The sequence below is a fragment of the Nicotiana sylvestris genome, chromosome 7 (genome assembly GCF_000393655.2).
Source record: "Nicotiana sylvestris chromosome 7, ASM39365v2, whole genome shotgun sequence".
Classification (NCBI taxonomy): Eukaryota; Viridiplantae; Streptophyta; class Magnoliopsida; order Solanales; family Solanaceae; genus Nicotiana; species Nicotiana sylvestris.
The window spans coordinates 115,814,572-115,837,517 of record NC_091063.1 but is presented as its reverse complement, the minus strand read 5'-3'; the positions used below and the strand labels follow the sequence as shown (position 1 = coordinate 115,837,517).

General features: G+C 39.0%; 1 protein-coding gene across 1 annotated transcript; it reads right to left on the bottom strand.

Moving 5' to 3' along the window:
* Nucleotides 1–9,650: 9,650 nt before the first annotated feature.
* Nucleotides 9,651–10,571, bottom strand: LOC138873657 (DNA polymerase delta subunit 3-like). The gene has a single exon (XM_070152133.1). It carries the CDS (start codon nt 10,569–10,571, stop codon nt 9,651–9,653), a length of 921 nt encoding a protein of 306 aa, XP_070008234.1.
* Nucleotides 10,572–22,946: the final 12,375 nt, after the last annotated feature.

The window sequence follows — 22,946 nt, the reverse complement described above, 5'->3', positions numbered from 1 at the left end:
AGGTGGTGTTGTTTGGTATGTGGGTAGAGGTGTTTGATATGTAAGTGGAGGTATTTGATATGTAAGTGGAGATTTCGGGCCCTGAGACACCATTACTGCCCCAATATCTTTCTTTTTTGATATGCTACCTGATTGTAATGCCTTGTTTGTGGCCTACAAAGCCTCAAAGTTTGTTACCATCCCGCTTTTGATGCCTTCCTCGATTCTTTCCCCAAGCTTGATGATATTAGAGAATTTATGGTTTTCAATAACCATCAACCTTTTATAATATTGCAGATCTTATGCTCTGACGAAGAACTTGTTCATCTGTTCCTCGTCCAAAGATGGCATGACCTTGGCCGCTTCCAACCTCCATCGAGTAGCATACTCGTGGAAAGTTTCGGTGGGTTTCTTCTTGAGGTTTTGGATGTAGAAACATCTGGTGCATTTTCTGCGTTGAACCTGAATCGGTCCACAAAATCTGATGCCATGCTCACCCAATTGGATCGTTTCTTGGGATCCTGGCTAATATACCAGGACAAAGCATCTCTGGTAAGACTCCTCATAAAGAGTTTCATCCGGATCTTTTCATCCTTTTCGACCCCGACAAACTTGTCACAATAAGTCCTCAGATGAACCCTGGGATCACCTGTACTGTCAAACATCTCGAACTTGGGAGGTTTGTACCCCTCTGGCAGTTCTACATCTGGTTGTATACATAGATCTTCATAGTTGAAACCTTTTATCCCTTTGCCGCCTTCGACACTCTGGACCTAACTTGTCAATTTCTTGAGTTCTTCAGTCATGTTTTTGATGAGCAGGTCCTTCTCAGCTGATTCTGGTGTATAGGAAGTTGGTTGGGTAGAGTGAGGTACAGTTTCCACATATATAGGTTTGCTTTGATGGGTGCTAGGGACTTGGGTGTAGTGATGGTCATTGGTTGAGTTTTGAGGATCGGGAATGGGTTGTGGTGTGTTTTAGGGGGTGTGGTAAGTGGTGGTTGGTGGGTACTCAATTAATTGATGGTGATGTTGTGGCGGGGTTGGTATTGGTAGGCGATTGAGATTTTGGGGTAGGGTTGTGTACTGATGCGGTGCATGAGGGTTTTGTGGATGTTGGTTTGGTATGTTTTGTGGAGGTGTTAGGTTTTTTGGGTTTTGTTGGTTGATGTCGGGGACATTTAGGGTGTGTGACAAGTCTGCCAAGTTGCGAACCTGCTCAAGCTCTCCTTGCAGTTCCAATATCTTTTGTTCCAATCTCAAGACTAGATCATTTGGTGTTGGAGTACTCCGGCCGTCTGAAGTTTCTGCGTTCTCAACATTCTCCTTTCGGATACCACTTAAGTCGTCCATTTTTGCTTTTGCTTTGCTTTTTGTAGTGCTTGGAGGAGGAGGTGGTGGAGGGCCTCTAGATCTAGTGTGATACGCTGATGATGCCAGTATGAGCGAACCAACCTTTAGGGATGGGAATAAAGAATGAAAGGAAAACAAAAAGGTAAACAAGTCAGTAAGGATTCTGAAATGTTTGTAGTATTTAAACATATATTGCGAGAATGTAAATCCATGTCCTAATTTGGGAGCCTCGTTGTGCCCGAGGTAGGCCTAGTGATAAATAGATTTGGAGAACTTTAGATGCCAGTAAATGCCTCATTTCATAATATGAAAATAGACGAATCCCAAAATAACACTAAGACAATAGAAAAGTAAGTCACTATTGGCACTTGGCCTTATTACATTTAGGAAAGCAAATAAATCTAGTCTACTTGGTCCCAGAAGAACCTTCCCCGGATTCGATCTTCTTGACTCCATCAACCAGGCTCCCCAGCTCGCGCAGATCCAACAGCATGTAGGCTCTAGCTAGATGTCCTCCTTCACTTCCTTCAATATTCTGGCAATCCTCAACCCCCTTTATGATTTTACCCTCCAGCTCTACTAATCCTCACTCTAGATATTCCAACCTTTTGTTGGTAGTGATAGCTATTTCTTTCCATTCATCGATCAACCTCATATTTCTCTCGTGTATTTCCCGGTGCTCATTCTTAGAGTCGTGGACCTTTTTGCTTAGCCTGTTGTATTTAACTTAAGCTTCAGCTTCTTCGTCTATGATCCTATTCCCTCAACCGGCTCTTGGCCTCACAATTCCCTTCAGATTATCCTCTAACCATGCGGGGTAGAGAGGTTCACACCCCGCATGATACCTTTCTGGCTTAATGGTATTTTTTTCCACAATGATCTTGCAGTGCCACATGTGCTGAGCTTGGCATTTAAAAGGAACATCATCACCCTGAAAGTCTGCTCTAAAATGCCCCATCTTGGCGATCCTGGGTACAACCTGTTTCCTGCCTGCTTGCCTCATAACTCGGATAGGGACATAAGGGTATATCCCTCTCAACCCAATCAGCACCAAGTGTGGACCGTACCTGGATCTAATGATGAATTCGTCTATTGGGAACCATTCAAACATCCATTGCACTTGTTCTTCGATTAGATTGTCGACGAACTCTACCCACTCTTTGGTGAGCAAACCTGTCTGGAATGTAAGTCATCCGCTTGGGTGATGGAAGGCAATATGGTCATTATAATCCCTTCGTAGAAATTCTTGGCGATAGTGACCCCTTTGAAGATGTTCTAATAACCACAACTGCAACAATATGTTACAACCCTTAAAATGTTTGATCCCCCTTTGACAGCGCTCCAGAGCCCTATAGATGTTGGTTATGATCATGGGGACTATAGTGTATGTTTGTCCATTGATCCCTTCCATCAAAGTCTTGGCGACCATGGCCAACCTAGTGTGGATTCTTTCCCTTTTCATTGGGAATACTATCAAGCCCAAGAATCACATAATGAACATGAACACTCTACGGTGGATGTGTCCCAGAGAAGTTATAGAAAGCACGTCATGGAAGGTGCGGTAGGACTTGCTATGGCCATATCTCTCATACAGGTATTCGAAGGGTATATAGGACTTCTCCAAGCATTCCAAGTCAGCATTTTTCTTTAGCCCCATTATCTTTAAGAACCCTTTACCAGTATGGTTCTCCGGTAGCAACAACCCATGGCTATCCCAAGTTAGTCCCGCAATTTCTTCTAGGAGGGGAGTCATTTTTATGTCGCCGATACGAAACACAACCCTTTCACTATCCCAGAATAAAGTGGTAGCCTCGATCAACCTGTTGTTTGGCTGAATGTCTAGTAGAGAAGGTAAATTGCCCAAGTGTTTTCTTACGTATTTCTTGTCACTTGAGGAAAGGTCTTCCTACCAATCTAGTAGCAATGGTGGAATGTTACTGACCATACCAAATATGGGGACCTCATGCCTCATTTTCTGCAAAACAAAAAGGTTAAGCCCTTCTCCCCTACCAGACTCGACTATTTGTATATTCATGATTAGCATATTGGCATTTAGTTCTCCAAATTAATATACAAAACTTGATTGTGTCTGTTGGGATTATGGAAACCCCGGTGGACTTTTTGATAAGGCTTGTCTTAAAGGATCATTATGTGGACAACATACTAATCTGACTAGGTTTTACCTTCATGCATGCACAATTAAGATCAAAATAAGGTTACTATGAGGTCTAGAATGGTACCCTCAAGTGGACAACTAAAGGGGGAAAGGCACGGAACCGTCGACTGCACCACTAATCGACTAGTTTTACCGCAAATAAGCCTTTCCAAATTTAAGGGTAATAAATTGGAAGAGAGCAATCACTCATCAAGCATTGATATATGATTTGATACGCACGAGTGGAATATGATGTGGATCATGATTTATGCAATAATAAATAGTATGTTGTCAGGTATTTTCACGTAGGAAAAATAATAAATACAGTATTTAAATAATTGAAAGGCAGTTACGGAAAAAGAAAAAAAAGACAAGTCAGTTTCAGGAAAATAAATCATAAATGCTTGAAAATAGATAGTTAAATTCAAATAAGGGAAAGGGTACGAGATAAGGTATGCTTGGACTAATTCAAAAAAAATAAATTCATTATGGTAAGAGCCTAAATATTCCCCAGCAGAGTCACCATGCTGTCGCGCCCCGTTTTTCCTCGCGGAAGTTAGGGTTTTGACATTCATTGGGAATAACTCGTTTTCTTTTGGGATTTGGGTATTTGAAGAGCCGCCACCTAATGGATTATGGTGCGTTAGGGAACCTAGAGCGGTTAACTCATGAACCAGTTTGCATTACCAGAGATTAGGGTAAGGTCTCGAAATAACCTTGAGGGGAAGATGTTAGGCACCCCTCGCGGTCTACAACGGTGGGTCCCAGCCGAACCTAAACTATGTGAATTACTCTTTTTACAAGTAAATATTTTCAACAAATATTCACAAATAAAAGCAAGTTTTTAAATTCTAAACACATGTATGATTTAGGTAATGGGAGCAAGAGAGAGACTTGAACAACTTGCACATATGTAAAGAAAAGTAAATTCATTTAAACAACGGGAGTTGGGAAAGAGGGGTCCAAGGTTGGTTAGCCTACAGGATCATACCGACACAATGTCCGGTAATCACTCCTCAATTAGGGGCTACATGTAACATTAGCACGCAGTCATTATATCCTTACTACCCAATTTCCTCCCCTTGGTCAAAGCCTAAAGCGTTCTAGCAACCTTGAAAGATATCCTATGCATGTACTACCCATCCCTTCCTTGTGGCCTTGGAGGTATTTAGGACCTCTAATTTAGGTAGTTCTAGACCATCCTAAGGTACTTAAAGGAGAAAAATCTAGGCGTCAACAAAAACAATTAGGACTGCATTAAAGAGAGAACAATTAAAGGCTCACAATTTACCTCCACAAACAGAACAAGTAAGTGCACGTCTCAAACAACAGTGTTCAAATATTTAAGAGTAACTCTAGAACAGGATATCTAGGTTAGCAGAAAATATGCAGTAATGAGTAAGGGCCAAAGTGTCAAAGACCTATTCAGTTTGCCTACTGATTTTTTAACCTGTTGAATATGAGCAGTCTCACATAACAAGGCGTAGTTTTATAGTTTGTAGAATTTTAATCGCCCTACAGGCTTGCCTAGGTGTATAATAGTGATGTCCTATGAGCATGATATCTAATCATTGATCAGGAATGCAGTAAAACAGTAAACAATTTTAAACGGGCAATTCATATCCTATAGGCATGCTTTCTAGTAACATTGATTAACACGTTGTTGAAGAAACGAGTAGGCTAGTTAATTAAACTAATTCAGAACCTACAGGTGTGAGTTAAACTTATTTTAAATATAACTAAACTGGTTTTAGATCCTATAGGCATAATTTCTAAGGAGATGAATTTGAATACATGCTATAATGGAAACTAAACCTCAGTTACTTTACACCCTATGGGCATAACATCTAAGTGAACATCGCAGCAAATTTACAGACATGTTATTAGAATGCAGGATTGATTTTTAAATCCTATTGGCATGATGTCTAAGCAAACAAACATTGAACAAATATTACAACAACTTATAGGCATGATATATGAACAACATATTGTAACGTCCTATAGGCATGGTTTCTAAGAATGTAAGCATTGTTTTAAAATCCTATAGGCAGGATATCTACCCATTCCCCAATAAAATGTGTATAATAATCCCTCCCAGTTTACTAATCACCCCAATATTTGTTTATAATTAATTATTACAGACCAAGAATTGAATGAATTATACAATTATAAATATACATTAAACTATAAGGAGCCTGAAGTAGGCCCAAAGTAATTTCCAAGCCTGAAGTAGTCTCAAGTGCTCAAAGTTCCATAGCCAAGTTCATGTCTAGGTGTGTCAGAGTTCTCTAAGGACCTCAAGGATCCCTGGCAGTGCTCACACCCAGACCTGTCTCAAATAAGGACTAAATTATGTGCAGTGCTGAAGTGCCAGCCCTGCTATGTGATTGCAACCTACTCCACACTACTAAAAAGTAGGAAGAGAGGGTCACAATAACTTTTACCCGATTTGTGGGTCGGGATCGATTTCCACAGAGAGCTAGGAATGGAGTCGAGTATCTATTTAGGTTGGAATTGCGTATTTGTTCCAAATATCACTTCTAATCATTTTTGGGTTTTCTTTATATTATATTATTATCAAACTACAAATTACAATTGCTACTAAATTAACTACGAGTAAATTGCTAAAAGTTGTATCTAATAGTTTAAAAGGCATTAGGGTAGTGGCATCCTCCTAGGTGGCCAATTGACGGGTAATTGAACCTAAAGCATGATTGACATGATTTGGTAATATTCTATAACCGTTGCACAATTTTAACCACTCTCACACCTCTCGGTAGAGAGAGTGATTTTGCCCAATTGACTTTCTCAAGACCAATAGGGTAGGCAAATTTGCTCAAGCAACTGGGGTTCAAGTCGGGTATTACTCTCTCGAGGTTTAACACTTTAATTGGGACTATCAATTCTCTTGAGTCCATCCCAATTTCTTGTTGGGTCAATTTCGGAGACTTAGGCTCTCTTTCTCAAGAAGAACCCAAGTCAACTTAGAACAAACTAGTGTTTGCAACCACTAATTCATAGATTAAACCATGAAATTAACCCAAATAACAAACACCCATAGTCAATCTAACCTTAAATCACAACACACATCAATTACCCACACTAGGGTTGAGCCACAACCCTAGCTAATGGGTCTAGCTACTCATGCTTGAAGAGAAAAACAGAGAAATAGATGAAGATAAAGACATATTAATTAATTGCTAAGGCAAATATAAAGATTCAATGATAAAAACTAAGTAAAAATGCCTAAAATGGCTAAGAAAAGTCTTCTCATGAGCGCAGCTAACGTCTGATAATATTTGATACCCTAAAAATGGAAAAAAGTTCTATTTATACTAAGCTAGAAAAATTGGACAAAAATGCCCCTACGGGGTCAGTGCGGACCACACAAAATGGTGTGCGGCCGCACTAGGCTCTTGACTCCGCAAATTCAACTCTCTAAAACCAGGCTTCGCGGACCACACAGAATGGACTACAGCCACGGAGGCATCTAGTGTTGTTCGCACAAACATGACTGCGGACCGCACATGCTTGATCTTCAGAACTTTGCATCTCTCTGAACTTTGAGTAGTGACTAAATTAACTACGAGAATTTAGTAGTGGCATCCTCCTAGGTGGCATCCTCCACGTTAGAGCAAAGTAGACCTAAGGAGGGTACTAAATTCTCTGTACTCACCAGCAAGTCCCGGTCCATAGGAACCACGATGGTCCTCCAGGACCCATCTAACCTGACTTCAACGCAAGTAAACCACTTTCTCATCATTCAAACCTCATTAGGATCAAGATTGGATCCTGCCTCATAACTATCCTCGGCAACCCCCTTACCTCTTTCATTGGTAGGCGAGGTGGGAACATTAACTGGCCACAAGGACGATGGCTCATCTCGCCACACAGTACCTAGAACCTCCTAGGATGGCCCGCTGACTCTAACGTCGACATTAGAAAGGCTCACGCTCTATGCATCTTACGATAATGGTGGGACTTCAGACTGAAGATGTGCACCATCTGTAGACACGTCGTGATGTTCTAAACATCAATACCACACAAGATGGGGGGTGATTTGTGTGGTACCCAATTTTTGCTCTAGAAGAACCTGATTCTTCTGGGTGTTTTAACTACTACTGTTTGCGGAATAAAGAGTACATAAAATAAAGAACACAGAGATTTTTACGTGGAAAACACCCGGCTCAAAAGGTGAAAAAACCATGAACTACTACTTAGTAGGATTTTCCCAAACTTCCACTAAAATCACTGAGCCAAAATAGCATTTACAAAAATACTTTGTAAACCTAAGGATTAACTCTAATCCCGTTGTGGCACACAACCTCAATTGTTGCGACAACTTCAAGTTAGCTTATAACTTGAACACTCAAAGTACCTAATACAATTGCTTCTATGAAAGCTGAAAGGTACATTTTTAAACCACCTACTACAATTGAACTAGAATAAGAAAAAACACAATGGAACTGGTTCTTCTATCTCGTTCAAGTTGCTTTAGGAGTGCACACTCAAATCTAACACAAATTGCTTGCAAAATCTCCTTGCTCTTTTGCTTTCAATTTAATTTAACTTCTGTGTTTGTGCAATACCTGTAAAAGAGACCAATCACTGTCATTTAATAGGTTACAAGTCAGAGTTTGATTGGGACTCAATTTCTGATCTTCTATCGTAGTTGAGTCCTTGAAGATATCAAACTCTAACACTTTCTTTATTCGGAATGTGTTCTTTTCCTATAAGGAGACTTGCTCTCCTTATCCAATATGCAACCTTTTCGATCAGATCAGGAGATATTGCTGCTTGATTAGTAGGACTTATCTCCTTCACCTGCATCTCACATGTGTAGGTTGATCACTACATTGCTTCACAAGATGGACCTGGTCCATGACTGAGTTCATTTGTCATTCTTCAAAACTTCACCTGTTCTTGGGCCAACAAATTCCCCCTTTTTGATGATGACAAACTCTGTACTTTTTACTGATCAAAAAACCTGTAAGAACTCAGCTTAACCATCATTACTAAACTTAGAAAAATTTATTTTCATCAAGGACCAGGTTAATTAGGTTATAAATATCACTTATTTCAGAATCATATGTAAAGCACAATATCTCTTCCCCCTTTTGGCATCATCGAAAAGTTGCATTCATAGTGTGAATTCCAAATTTTAATAAGTACCCATGGCCACTGGGGCAACTGCAAGTGCAATCATGGTGCAATCATCAGTAATCAAACAAACATATTTAAACTATCAAGGTCAGAATAATCATTGAACAAGAGAAAACAGTAGTTGTCATTGAGAGAGATATGTTTCCATTAACAATCCACAAAAAGAAAGAAAAACATCCAAACCATGAGCAAAAAAACAGAAAATTCCCTAATCTGGGTCACTGGGGTACTAGAACTAGTTCAGGAGACGAAAACTAGGAGTCCTAAGGCTTGGAGGAACTGGACGGTTGAGTTTGGAGAAGATTAAGCATGTTCTGAAGAATTCCATCATTCTTCTCATTTTCTTTTGCAAGCTCAATTCTGAGACCATCCCTCTCAGCTTCTACTTCAACCACACGAGCCTTGAGCCTAGCAATTTTAGCATCCTTAGCTGCACATTCCTGAACCAAAGTCCTAACCTTGTTGTTGATAGGTGTCCTCAAGGATGAACCAGGTTCAATTGGGATGGCATTGATTGGATAGTCACAAGCAAGAAGAGTTTTGATTCCAAAGTGTTCTTTGCTCGAGGCTATTTCCCATTTCTTCATAGGCACATTGAGTCTGTCCAGAACTATGGTTAGTATGAAGCCATATGGGGTAGCATGAGCCTTGAAACCATTTATGACCCTGTCTAGCAGTTTGACTGCAAGGGCAGGCCAGTTGATTTGCTTTACTCTCTCCAGGCATTTCATAAGAACCAGATCCATGTAGTTGGCAGTGTGCCTTCTCTCCTGTCTTGGCAATAAACACTTGTTGACAAACACAAACACCACCTTGTGCTGAGGCCTCATCTCACTCTTCTGCACAGCTCTGGCTTCATTCACATTCTCTGAATCACAGAACCTTTTGGTGATTTCAAGGGCAGTGGGGAGGGAGTCCAGGCATGGCCACCTTTGCCTAGTGTAGTCATCAAACCCTTCAGAGGGTATGTCTAGAATCTCTCCCAGTTTCACTGCATCAAACTACACTTGAACTCCCTTCACCTGGCTACGGACAACTTCATCCTTAACAACAGCATTTGCCATAAATTCAATCAACTCATTTCTATCTAGTCTACCTTCCATCTGAAGGACCATGTCCTTCCATCCCTGAGCAGCCAAAGAGTCTACCAATCTCATCATCCCTGGTTCCACCAGGTCCTTCAACAATCTACCTTTTAAGATTTTTCTCCTACCAAAAATGGAAAGCTTATCCTGTTCCTTCTCAGATTCATCTTCTTCTTCTTCTTCTCCACTCCAATCATCATCGTCAGAAACTTTGGTTTGTTTAGCTTTCACTGCAGATATTGTCCTCTTGGATAGTGTGGGTTCAGCAGCTACAGGCACAGAGGAGGACTTCTTAGAGGAAGTCTTGGGTTTCTTAGGCTTGGGTGTAGGGACCTCCACTGTTGTACCCCTCTCTTGATGGACCAGTTCCATCTCTTCTTCCTCAACAGCCTCTGAGGTTTCTGCAACCTTGCCCTTTCCCTTATCCTTTTTCTTTTTCTTGCTTTCCTCTAAAGCCTTTTGTAGATCAGCTTCACTCTGTTTTACCCTGCTTCTTGTGGCTCTACCCCTAGGCACTGAAGAGGCAGTAGTTGTTAGGGATGAGGCTTTTCTTTTCTTGGATGGCTTGGGAACATTTGGGGCTTTTGGTGTAATAGCTTTACGTTTCTTTGTGTCATAACTTGCCCCAATCTTTTTCAGTAGGCCAGCCAAGGTTTCTTCAGTAGATGAAACAGGTTCTTCTCTTTGTTTGCTTAGATGAATCAACCCCTCGGATGCTTCCCCAGAACCACTTCCCCCTGACTTCATGCCACTCTCATATAACCTATCTTGTGCAACCCCACATATAGCAAGAAATGCTCCCTTCCCTTTTCCCATCTCTTCACCACATGCACCCATTTCTCTTTTTCTTTTTCAGACTTTTTTTTACCTCCACGCCTACTCATCTCAGGAAACTCAACATCCCTAATGGGTCCAACCAGAACAAACCTAGTTTCTAAGTTTTCAACCACATAAGAACTTACCTCAGAAGGAGATTCTTGAGTCTTTTTAGAGCCAGAAGACCCATGTCCATCTCCCTCAGTCGCAGATTGAAAGGATTCAGACTCATAGCTAGAGTCAGACTTTGGAGCTGGGCTTTCTTTCACTTGGCTAGCTTTCAACCTTTCATTTAAAACCTTCCTCAGAGCCCCAGATTCTACAGTTTTTGAGCAAGCATTTTCTGTCTTTGAAACCTAGGTTTTGGAGATGTACTGGGTGGAGTAGATGAGGATGAATTTGAGGTAGATAGTGGTGGAGGAATGCCAGGATGATCTTGTGGGTTAGACATGATTCTTCGTTTCTTGAGAGAATTTGGGAATTTTGGAGAAGAGGGCAATTAGAATTGAAGAGTAATTTTTGACGGTTTTAGAATTATGAAGAAGACTGGAGATGTGGTGTGTATTTAAAGTGGATTAGACATTAAGTAAGTAACGACAGCTTTTTCAGGGGTCAAAGAGAAGTCTAATCAAACTGAAATTCCAGAATTTTAATGATAGATTTGGCTTCCCTAGATATTAGGCAAAAATCACAGTTTAGAGTTCTAGATGGACGGAACTGGTTCAATGCTCAACAGATAGAATTTTCTAGGAATTTGACAAGTATAGGACATCTGCTCATAATTGAATTATTAATTTTTCTAATTGTGCAGAGTATAGAAAACATACCTGAGCTTTCATATGAACCCGTACTGATGAACCAGGTTCTTCATATAGAACTCTCTTGAACATCATTCAAATGCCATAATAGAGAAAATGTTGTAAGAGATCAGTGAGTCATATATACATATATCACAGGAGTATACTAATTAAAGTATGAAGCTGAGTAAGAATCAATCTAGATATTTACACAGGTTCAGAATTCCTAGCCAAAAAAATAATTTTTTTTCATTTTTTTTTCATTGTGCATTCTGAGCTGGACCTATTAGGTGATCTTAATCATCCCTAAGTCCAACATGTTCCTTTCAAAGTTTTCTCTACTCAGTGTTTTAGTGATGATGTCAGCAATTTGCTTATCAGTAGCACATAATTCTATGGAGATCAATCCTTTCTCATAGTTATCTCTTAAGAAGTGGTGTCTAACATCTATGTGCTTAGCCCTCTTATGATGAACAGGGTTCTTTGTCATACTTATAGCACTAGTGTTATCACAGAATATAGGAATGCAACCAAATTCAATGCCAAAATCTACCAGCTGCTATTTGATCCATAACAATTGAGCACAACAAGATGCAACAACAACATATTCATCCTCAGCTGTGGATAAGGCCATTGAATTTTGCTTTTTAGTGGCCCAAGATACAAGATATGAACCAAGAAAGTGAGCCATACCTAAGGTGTTCTTCCTATCTACTAGGAAACCTGCATAATCAGCATCAGCATATCCTACTAGATTGAAATTACTACCTTTGGGGTACCAAAGACACAAATTAGTGGTGCCTTTCAGATATCTTAGTATCCTCTTGACAGCAGTCAAGTGAGACTCTTTTGGATTTGCTTGAAAACGAGCATAAAGCCCTACACTGAAAATAATGTCAGGTCTGTTGGCAGTAAGATACAAGAGTGAACCAATCATACCCCTATACAACTTTTGATCAACTGATGAACCAGGTTCATCAATGTCTAATTTAATGGCAGTTGCAATGGGTGTGTCTATTTCCTTTGATTCTTCCATTTTAAACTTTTTGATAAGCTCTTTTGTATACTTCTGCTGATGGATCATGGTTCCATTAGGACTTTGTTTGATCTGCAAGCCAAAGAAGAAGTTAAGCTCACCCATCATACTCATTTCAAACTTACTCCCCATTAATTTTGTAAAGTCCTTACTTAGCTTATCAGCGGTGGCCCCAAAGATTATGTCATCAACATATATTTGTACCATAAGGAGATCCTTACCTTTTTCCTTTAAGAATAAGGTACTATCAATTTTACCTCTTTTGTAACCATGCTCCAGTAGGAATTTGGACAGTCGTTCATACTATGCTCTTGGGGCCTGCTTGAGTCCATAGAGAGCCTTGTCTAACTTGTACACATGCTCAGGACATTCTTTGCTCTCAAACCCTGGAGGTTGTTTTACAAACACTTCTTCTTTTAGGTAGCCATTCAGGAAGGCACTTTTGACATCCATCTGATGAAGAGTGAATTCCTTGTGTGCTGCAAAGGCTATGAAGAGTCTGCTTACCTCTAGTCTTGCAACTGGAGCAAAAGTCTCATCATAATCTATGCCCTCCTCTTGGCTGTAACCTTGGACCACCAGTCTTGCCTTGTTTCTTGTAATTGTTCCATCTTCATCAAGTTTGTTTCTGAAGACCCATTTTGTACCAATATCTAATCTGTCCTTGGGTCTTGGAACAATATGCCAAACTTGACTTCTCTCGAACTGATTGAGTTCATCTTACATTGCATTCACACAATCTGGATCCTGCAAAGCCTCAACAACATTTTTAGGTTCAATAAGAGATAAAAAGGCATCAAAAGCACACAGATTCTTTAATTGTGATCTAGTTTTTACTCCAGATGTTGAATCAGTGATAATGTTCTCAATAGGATGAAAACTTTGATACTTGTGAGGTTTCACAATCAACTGGTTTCTGCTAGATGTTTCTCCCATGTTCTGTTGCTGAGGAACAGGTCATGAACAAGTTCTTTTACGGAATTTATTTCAATTCCTCTTTGATCAGTTCCCCCTGTCAGGTTGCCCTGGATGGAAGAACCTATTCCATCACCTGTTCCTTCTTTTGGTTCCACTTTGACGTGTGCTGAGGCTTCAGTCAAATCCTTTACCAATCCAATGGCTTCATCTTCATGTTCCTATCTCTCAAAAAGAATGTTAGTTTCATCAAATACTACATGTACACTTTCTTCTACACACAAAGTTCTTTTATTGAACACTTTATATGTTTTGCTATGTGAAGAATATCCCAAGAATACTCCCTCATAACTTCTGGGATCAAATTTACCTAGGGAGTCTTTTCCATTATTGTGCACAAAGCACTTGCATCCAAATGCCGTAAGATGGGGCATATTTGGTTTTCTCCCTTTAAGTAACTCATAGGGAGTCTTCTCTACAAGAGGTCTAGTCATGCATCTATTGATAATGTAACATGCAGTGTTTACGGCCTCTGCCCAGAAGCTATGAGGCAGTTTACTAAAAAGAAGCATAGTCCTAGCCATGTCTTCAAGAGTCATGTTCTTTCTTTCAACTACTCCATTTTGTTGAGGGGTCCTAGGGGCAGAGAAGTTGTGAACTATACCATTTTTATCACAAAATTCAGCAAACTTAGCATTTTCAAATTCAGTTCCATGATCAGACCTAATTGATGCAAGTTGATTTCCTAGTTGTTTCTGAGTTTTTCTAACAAAGGCAGTGAACATGTCAAATGCTTCACTTAAGATGTTAGAAATAGTACCCAAGTAAATCTAGAATAATCATCAACAAGTACCATTACATATTTCTTTCCTCCTCTGCTCATGGTTCTCATTGGACCACAGAGATCCATATGGACCAGTTCCAACGACTTGGTTGTGCTTACCATTTTCTTACTTTTGAAAGATGATCTTAGCTGCTTCCCCTTGCACAGACCTCACAAACTTTGTCTTCTTTGAACTTGATGTTGGGTAACCCTATCACCAAGTCCTTAGAAACCAATTTGTTTAGCTGATTCAGACTGGCATAACCAAGTCTTTTGTGCCACATGAGGGGATTATTATCCAGAACACTTAGGCAGGTTAGTTCATTTTCTGAGAGAGTAGACAAATCTACAATGTAAATATTGTTAACTCTTTTTCCCTACAAAACAATCTTGTCAGTTGTAAGGTTAATCACGAAGCATTTAGTAGAGGTGAATGCTACAAGGTTACCTCTGTCACATAGTTGTGACACACTAATCAGGCTGTATTTCAAGCCATCTATCAAGTAGACATTCTCAATAGAGTGAGAGTCTGTCTTACCTACCTTTCCAACCCCAATGATCTCACATTTCTTCCCATTTCCAAAGGAGACATTGCCTCCCCTTAAGTCCTCAAGTGAAAAGAACTAGTTCTTGCTTCCAGTCATATGTTTTGAGGAGCCACTATCCATGTACCATATTTGGCTGATTCCCTTCACTTGGACCTGGAAAAAGAAATAAGGGGTTAGTCTTAGGAACTCAAACTAGTTTGGGTCCCTTTCTATGGGCAAAGGGATAAATCAGATTCCTTCTAGCCCACCCAGGCAACCTATTTTTTTCTTGAACGAAAGTTTTGTTCTTTTGACTGGCCTTTTCTTTTGCATTATATTCATTTTTGTAATGGCCAGTCTTGCCACAGTGTGTGCAAATTTTGTTTTCAGGAAGAGTGAGGTACTTGCTTTTAGGATCCCACTTAGGTGCTTGAGTCCCATAACCAAGTCCTCTTTTGTTGCTACTATGATGTTCTTGTAGCCAGGAGAGTGCATCAGAAGCCTTGTTCCATTTGTAAGTTCTGTCTAGTTCATGTTTTACCTTCCCTAGATCTTCTTTTAATACTCTTATCTGCTCATCTTTCATGTACAACTCATCCTTCATTTTTCCTAAGTTTTCTTCTAGGGTGAGATGTGTGTGATCAGCTTTCTTCTTTACTGTTCCTAGTTTCAGTTTTAAGTTCTCAGACCTTAGTTCTAGGACACTAGTGTCAAGTTCAAGAACCTGGTTCTTCAACTTAGTATTTTCACTTTCAATCTCATTAGCCCTAGACTCTAGATTTTTGCACTTTGCTTTTAGGATCATACTTTCCCGAGACAACTCTTCCTTCTCCTTGTTAATTATCTTAGACTCCTCAATGAAGTCCAACAGTAGCTCAGACAACCTTTCTTTAGACATGAATTTAATCTTGTCTTTGAGATGAAGAATACTTACCTCTTGTTAATCATCTGATTCTCCGATGGCCATAAGTGCTTGTTCATCTCCAGTTTCATCTTCTGAGTCCTCATCTGATGTTTCTCCCTAGGCAGCAACCATAGCCTTTGTTGATCCTTTGTTCCTTTTTGGTTGAACTTGTTCCTTCTTCATGTTCCTTCGTTCAGCCTTTCCTTTTTCCACTCAATTTCCTATTGAGGGCAATTCTTGATCATGTGATCAGTCTTATCACACTTGTAGCAACCCTCATTGGTCTGTTTCTCAGGAGCCCTTGGTTTGTTGAAGGTTGTACCTCATGAAAAACCTTTTCCTCTCATCAGGTACTTTTTGAAATCTCTTGTGATCATAGCCATTTCATCATCCTCCAGATCTGATCCTTCAGCAATTTTGAGAGCCAGACTTCTTTCCTTCTTTGGTGCATCCATTTTCATGGTTTGCCTTCTCAGTTCATAGGCAGTAAGGTTTCCAATTAGTTCATCCAGCTTGAGGGTAGCAATGTTCTTTGATTCCTGAATAGCAGTGATTTTGCTTTCCCAAGAGACTGGCAGAACCCTTGTCAAAATCTTCTCAACTTTGTCTTCTTTAAGAATAATTCTTCCAAGAGACTTAAGTTCATTTGTCAGTGTGGTGAACCTTCTATACATCTCTTGGATGGTTTCTCCTTCCATCATGGTGAAATTCTCATACTTAGAATACAACAGTGTTCCTCTGGACCTCTTCACTTGAGGTGTTCCTTCATGAGCCACTTGCAAAGTGTCCCAGATTTCCTTAGCAGTGGTACAACTTTGAATTCTACTATACTCATCTGGACCTAGTCCACACACAAGCCATTTCTTGACCTTGCCATTCTTCTCCCACTTCTTCAGGTCTTCAACAGTGCAGTCAGCTCTTGTCTTTGGCACATCCACTCCTTCAGCATTCTTCTTAGTAGTTGCTAGAGGACCATCAATGACTATGTCCCAGAGTTCATAGTTTTCTTCTATGATATGATCCCTCATCCTATTCTTCCACCAAGAATAGTACTGACCAATGAAAAGTGGAGGCCTAGCAGTGGATTGCCCTTCCCAATTCCCAGGTGGTGCACTCATGTTGATCTTTTCCTAAGGTCTTAGCCTCTTCAAGGATAACCCGCTCTGATACCAATTGATGTTCTAAACATCAATACCACACAAGAAGGGGGGGTAATTTGTGTGGTACCCAATTTTCGCTCTAGAAGAACCTGGTTCTTTTAGGTATTCTAACTACTACTGTTTGCGGAATAAAGAGTACATAAAATAAAGAACACAGAGATTTTTACGTGGAAAACACCCGGCTCAAAAGGTAAAAAAACCACGACCTACTACTCAGTAGGATTTTCCCAAACCTCCACTAAAATCACTGAGCCAAAACATCATTTACAAAAATACTTTGTAAACCTAAGGATTAACTCTAACTCCGTTGTGGCACACAGCCTCAACCGTTGCGACAACTTCAAGTTAGCTTATAACTTGAGCACTCAAAGTACCTAATACAATTGCTTCTATAAAAGCTGAAAGGTACATCTTTAAACCAGCTACTACAATTGAAATAGAATAAGAAAAAACACAATAGAACTGGTTCTTCTATCTCGTTCAAGTAGCTTCAGGAGTGCACACTCAAATCTCACACAAATTGCTTGCAAAATCGCCTTGCTCTTTTGCTTTCAATTTAATTTAACTTCTGTGTTTGTGCAATACCTGTAAAAGAGAACAATCACTGTCATTTAATAGGTTACAAGTCAGAGTTTGATTGGGACTCAATTTCTGATCTTCTATCGTAGTTGAGTCCTTGAAGATATCAAACTCTAACACTCTCTTTATCTGGATTGTGTTCTCTTCCTATAAGGAGACTTTCTCTCCTTATCCAATATGCAACCTTTTCGATCAGATCAGGAGATATTGCTGCTTGATCAGTAGGACTTATCTCCTTCACATGCATCTCACATGTGTAGGTTGATCACTACAGTGCTTCACAAGATGGACCTGGTCCATGACTGAGTTCATTTGTCATTTTTCAAAACTTCACCTGTTCTTGGGCCAACACGGCGGCGACCGGCTCAAAATTATTCCGGGTAGAGTCTACGGCTCGGATTGTCCCATCGCTGATGTCTTCTGACCTACTTTTACGAGGAACCAAATCCTCCTCGCTCGGTGATGACTCATCTATTAAATGAAGCAAGGGAGAATCCAAAGTCTCTAGTACTAAAGTCGTTGATGGTCGAGCCGATCTAGACGAAATCGAAGGCCAAACTAAAGTGGACGGCTGGGCATGCCTGGCCACAGTACAGCATGGGTGAACCCCGTTGAAGTGTTTTTCTGGATGAACGCCGGAGTAGGAGCCCTTGGCCTCCTCGAGGATACTCGGGCTGAAAGAAAAAAGAGGAAAGAAAGACTAAGAGGTCGGTCCTCACAAAGCAATAAAAATTAAAAGCGGATAAACTCACCAGTCATAGAAGGCGCAGGGCCAAACTTTTTAAGGAAGGCCGGTTATTTACGGATCCCTGCTTTGTAGGGGTGAACCCGGCTCACCTAATTATGTATGTCCTTGACCAAGGGAGGAGGTGCGATCTCGACTATAAAAAGAGAGCAAAATGTCAATTATAGTTGAAACTAGCGGAACCAAGGCATAGTACAAAAAGAAGAGAGAAAAAGGGATAGATGCTTATGGGCATAGTTCCAAACCTCAGATAACCCGCTTGTATCGACCACCACGTCCTCAGCTTTAACGTAAAAGTAATTGAGCCAAAACTGACGGCTTGCCTTATCATCCATCTTCACCACTAGACACTTGCTACCCTGGTGGCGAAGATGTAGCATCGTCCCCCTATGAAAGCTAGGGGCAAAGAGGTGCATTAAGTGGCAAAGTGTCACCTCGACCCCGGCTAGTTCCACATACTTCGCAAGCACGCAGATAAGTTTATAGATATATGGAGAAAGTTGGGCCGAGCAGATGCGGTAATAGCGCTAGAACTCCTCGGCCAAGGGGAGGATGGGATAAGAGTAACCGACATAGAAAGGGTACACGTAGAAAGCGCCGTACCCAGAACGGTGTATTTGCACTATGTCGTGCCTTGGTGGAACTAGGTCTATGTAAGCATCAATTTTTAATCTATCCCTAAATTCTGCAAGGCTCACCTTTTTCATCAATGACTCCGAAACCTCAAGGTCGTATTCAGGCACCTTTGAAAAATCAGATCTATCTTTGTCACTATGGAGGATTATCTTATCCGCCATAGGAAGGTTCTCATCTTCAATAGCAACTGAAACACTATCATCATGGGGAGGTATGCGCACTGCCAAAGGAACAGGTTCTGTTGCCCTCCCAGAACTAGAAGATGCATTAACCATCTTTGTTTGTTTATATATGAAGAAAATATAAATACGGAGAAGTCATGAGTAGCAGAAGTCACCAAAATTAGTGAAAATAAGGATACAAGAGTAAGGGTAACGGAGCAGGAACTCTGAATGAAGAAGGAAGAAGTAGATGCAGGGATTCAATATTTGAGAATGCAAAGAATAAGGCAAAGGGTTTCATATCCCTATTTATAAGAACTCAGGCATCAAAATCGAGAAAGCAAACTGTATGCCCAACACATGTATCGAAATGGCAGAGGCATGGGAAATTATGCAAGGCATCAGAAAAACGCGTAATAATGACATATGACGTCATGATGTCACTCTGAATCAACGTGACCATAAGTTACGGCTCGCAAAGGACCACGTTTCAACCTCGTTTGAGATGTTACTACTCGACCTACTCGCCTAAATCTCTCAACCACGACTATCAGAGTCCGCTCATTTAGGTCGTCCAGAGTCGGCCTCAATAAGCGGAGGGACTAACTATATGGGTTAAAATCTGCCACAAGGGAATTTGGCATGACGGGGAATTAAAAAAGATGACGCGGCCGAGGTCGACTAGTAAACAGTAAGACTCGTAGTCGGGCAATTAACGATGATCGAGGTCGAGCATCAAGGACAGATCATAACTGCTAGTTTTTGCAATAGGATATTAAAGAAAATATTCCATTGAATATTATCTGCATTTGTACTATTAGGGTTGATTAGGGGTATGACTCATATAAATAGAAAAAGAGATAAGGGGAGAGGGCATGTAACATTCATTTGGATAAGAACACCTTCTAAGAAGAAGACTCTTTCTCCGGAAAAGATACAAATATTACCTTTCTAATAAGATTCTTCCATCTATCATTTCATACTTTCCATCAGATCCGAGAATAATTCCAAAATTCTAGGATTCGTCTATCATTCATCACTGTTAGAAAGAAAAAATTTCCACCTCATTCAATATTGGGTGAATCATTCTCCTTATTTACGTTAATGTCATTTATTGATATTTATTGTTTGATACTCTCTTATCATTACTGAAACTTTTCGTAATATTAAATGCACGCCGCATTTAATTCCCTACCAACGTAATCTTGCAATATTTGTGCTACCGAGTTATAAATCTAGGGATATTATCATTAACTTAGTTTAATTCCGTATTACATAAAATTAATTAGTTTAATCAAAGGTTTACACTTTTTGGTCAAACACATCCAACTAGTTTAGTCGGCTTATATGTGACGCTCTTTCTGTTTTTAGAGTCCCAAAATGTTTGACACTGTTTTATAAATAATACGAAGTGTTATTTTATAGTACATTTTTATGATCTCAAAGATTCAAGTGAATTTATCTATTTTAGTTTTGAAAGAGTAATGTATTTCAAGTTTGAGGGGAATCAATAAACTTATAGTATAAGAGAAAAACTTGGCAAAATCGGTGCATGCACTAATGACTAAACCATATGAATTTATCACGATTAAAGAATAAATTAAAGTAATAATTCATAAAAACTAATCATATTTATGAGATCTGACGTGGAAGACGCATGCCATAATTATTGCTTTTTATACATGAATTAGGTGCTAGTAGATATTTCGAGATTTTTACATGGTAGGACTCTTACTTAAAAATATTTATACAAATAATAATACTTGTCCGGATCCCACCTTTCTTCCGAAAAAAGGGAAGGAGAAGGATCTTCTTCAGTAGATCCCTCTTGTTCCTATTTAGTCCCCTTCATTTCGGAAGCTCTTTCTATTTCTACATCTCTTTCTTCCTCACTTTCCACCTTTTCTTCTGTTTTTGAAGCTTCTTTCAAATTTTGCTTTATTCCCAAAATATACATGAATTAGGTACTAGTAGCTATTTGAGATTTTTACATGGTAGGACTCTTACTTAAAAATATTTATACAAATAATAATACTTTTGCTTTATTCCATAAAAGCACATTCAATTTACGGTTATAGCATTTTTAAAGATTCATTATTTATAGCCCGTTTGGCCAATTTTTTTTTTTTGGGCAAAAAATGCTTTTTTTGGCTAAAAATTAAGGTGTTTGACCAAACTTTTGGAAGAAAAAAAGTGCTTTTGAGGAGAAGCTTCTCTCCAAAAGTACTTTTCTGAGAAACAATTTTGAAAAATATACACTTAGAAGCAGTTTTCAAAAACATGGCCAAACATTAATTACTACTCAAAAGTATTTTTCAAATTAATTAACCAAACACAAACTGTTTCTCAACAAAAATATTTTTTTTTCAAATTAATTTACGTATATTTAATAATATCTGAATATATATGTATATTTGACCTATAAAATATGTATTTGTATATATGAGGTATATGTTATTTATTCAATATACATTAATCGTATAAATAGTAACAAATTTAATATTTATATGTTTATGTATACCACTTTTTATTCCTTAGGTATAAATATACGGTAAATAAATTTTAAAATATAAAATACTGTAAATAATATTAAATAACTTTTTTATTGAATTAAATTCTTTTTGTGACAAGATTTTGGCTCAAAAAGGGTATACTATGCCTACAGGGAGGAAGGAGTTATTGTTCATTATTAGAAAACTGAATCACTTCGGACGTGTTTTAGGAATGAAATTCTTTGGATACTTTTTTTTTTCTTCTTAAACGTCATGATTGATCCGTGTTTATAACTGTCTGATAAGATATGTATTTATTTAGCTGCCATGTTAGTAAAATAACTGTTGCTGCTAGTTTTTTGAATTTTTTTGTTTTTAAATTTTGCCTACATGTGTTTTTCTAGATATTTCGTAGTAGTACGAGTAAAGTGGATTATTTGCACAATATGACCTTTTCTTGTGCCCGCTCTTTAATTTAGTCCTCGATAGCTCAACAGACTTGGCCAAGCTTCTCCAAAATAAAAAGCAATTATTTTTTCCAAAAAAATATTTTTTTTTTCAAAGTTAAAGTGTTTGGTCAAGTTTTTAGAGGAAAAAGTACTTTTGAGTAGAAGCAGAAACAATTTTGGAGAAAAATACACTTAGAAATAGTTTTTAAAAATTTGGTCAAACACTAATTGCTGCTCAGAAGTATTTTTTTACATAAATTAGCCAAACACAAACTGCTTCTTACCAAAAATACTTTTGAAAAAAAAAAACTTCTCAAAATAAGCTGATTTTTGCAGCTTGGCAAACAGGCTATAAGTTTTACTTCTAAAAGATTTTTCCCTTTTTTATTTCTATTGTAGATAGTCACACTTAATATCATATAACAGTAAAACTATTAGCTTGTTATAAGAATGGACTACCTTCAGCCTAGCAAGAATAAAGCGAAGAATTAATCGATCTAATTTTCCTCTTCTCTTATTGTATAGTTAAAATATCCAATCGAAAGTGTGGAACTTAGCTCAATATGGTGGATAGTTAGATGATCTTTTTCGTTCTTTTTGCAGATGAATGTAACCCATTGAGCTAATGGGACATAATTCTAATAATGGACTAAAAAGGCCATTTGTGCATATACCCGAGTAGAGTCCACATTTTGCGGCCCTTTTTAGACTACAACAACAACAACAACCCAGTATAATCCCACTTAGTGGGGTCTGGGGAGGGTAGTGTGTACGCAGACCTTACCTCTACCCTGAGGTAGAGAGGCTGTTTCCAAATAGACCCCCGACATCCTTCCCTCCAAGAACTTTCCACCTTGCTCTTGGGGAGACTCGAACTCACAACCTCTTGGTTGGAAGTGGAGGTTGCTTACCATCAGAGCAACCTCTCAGAGCTTACCATCGGCCCTTTTTAGACTGAAAAATGGTATTGTTTAGCGGTTTTTTTAAATAACAGTCGAATTTATATATATATTTATATATATATATATATATTGTATTTTATATATAAAAATTATATAAATTTTATAATGTTAAAAGTGATAATAGCCAATGACAGGAAAAAAATGGGCCTCAACCAAGAGCGCATTAGGCCTACTGGAAATCAGCCCATTAACTACACTCATTGAGTTGTC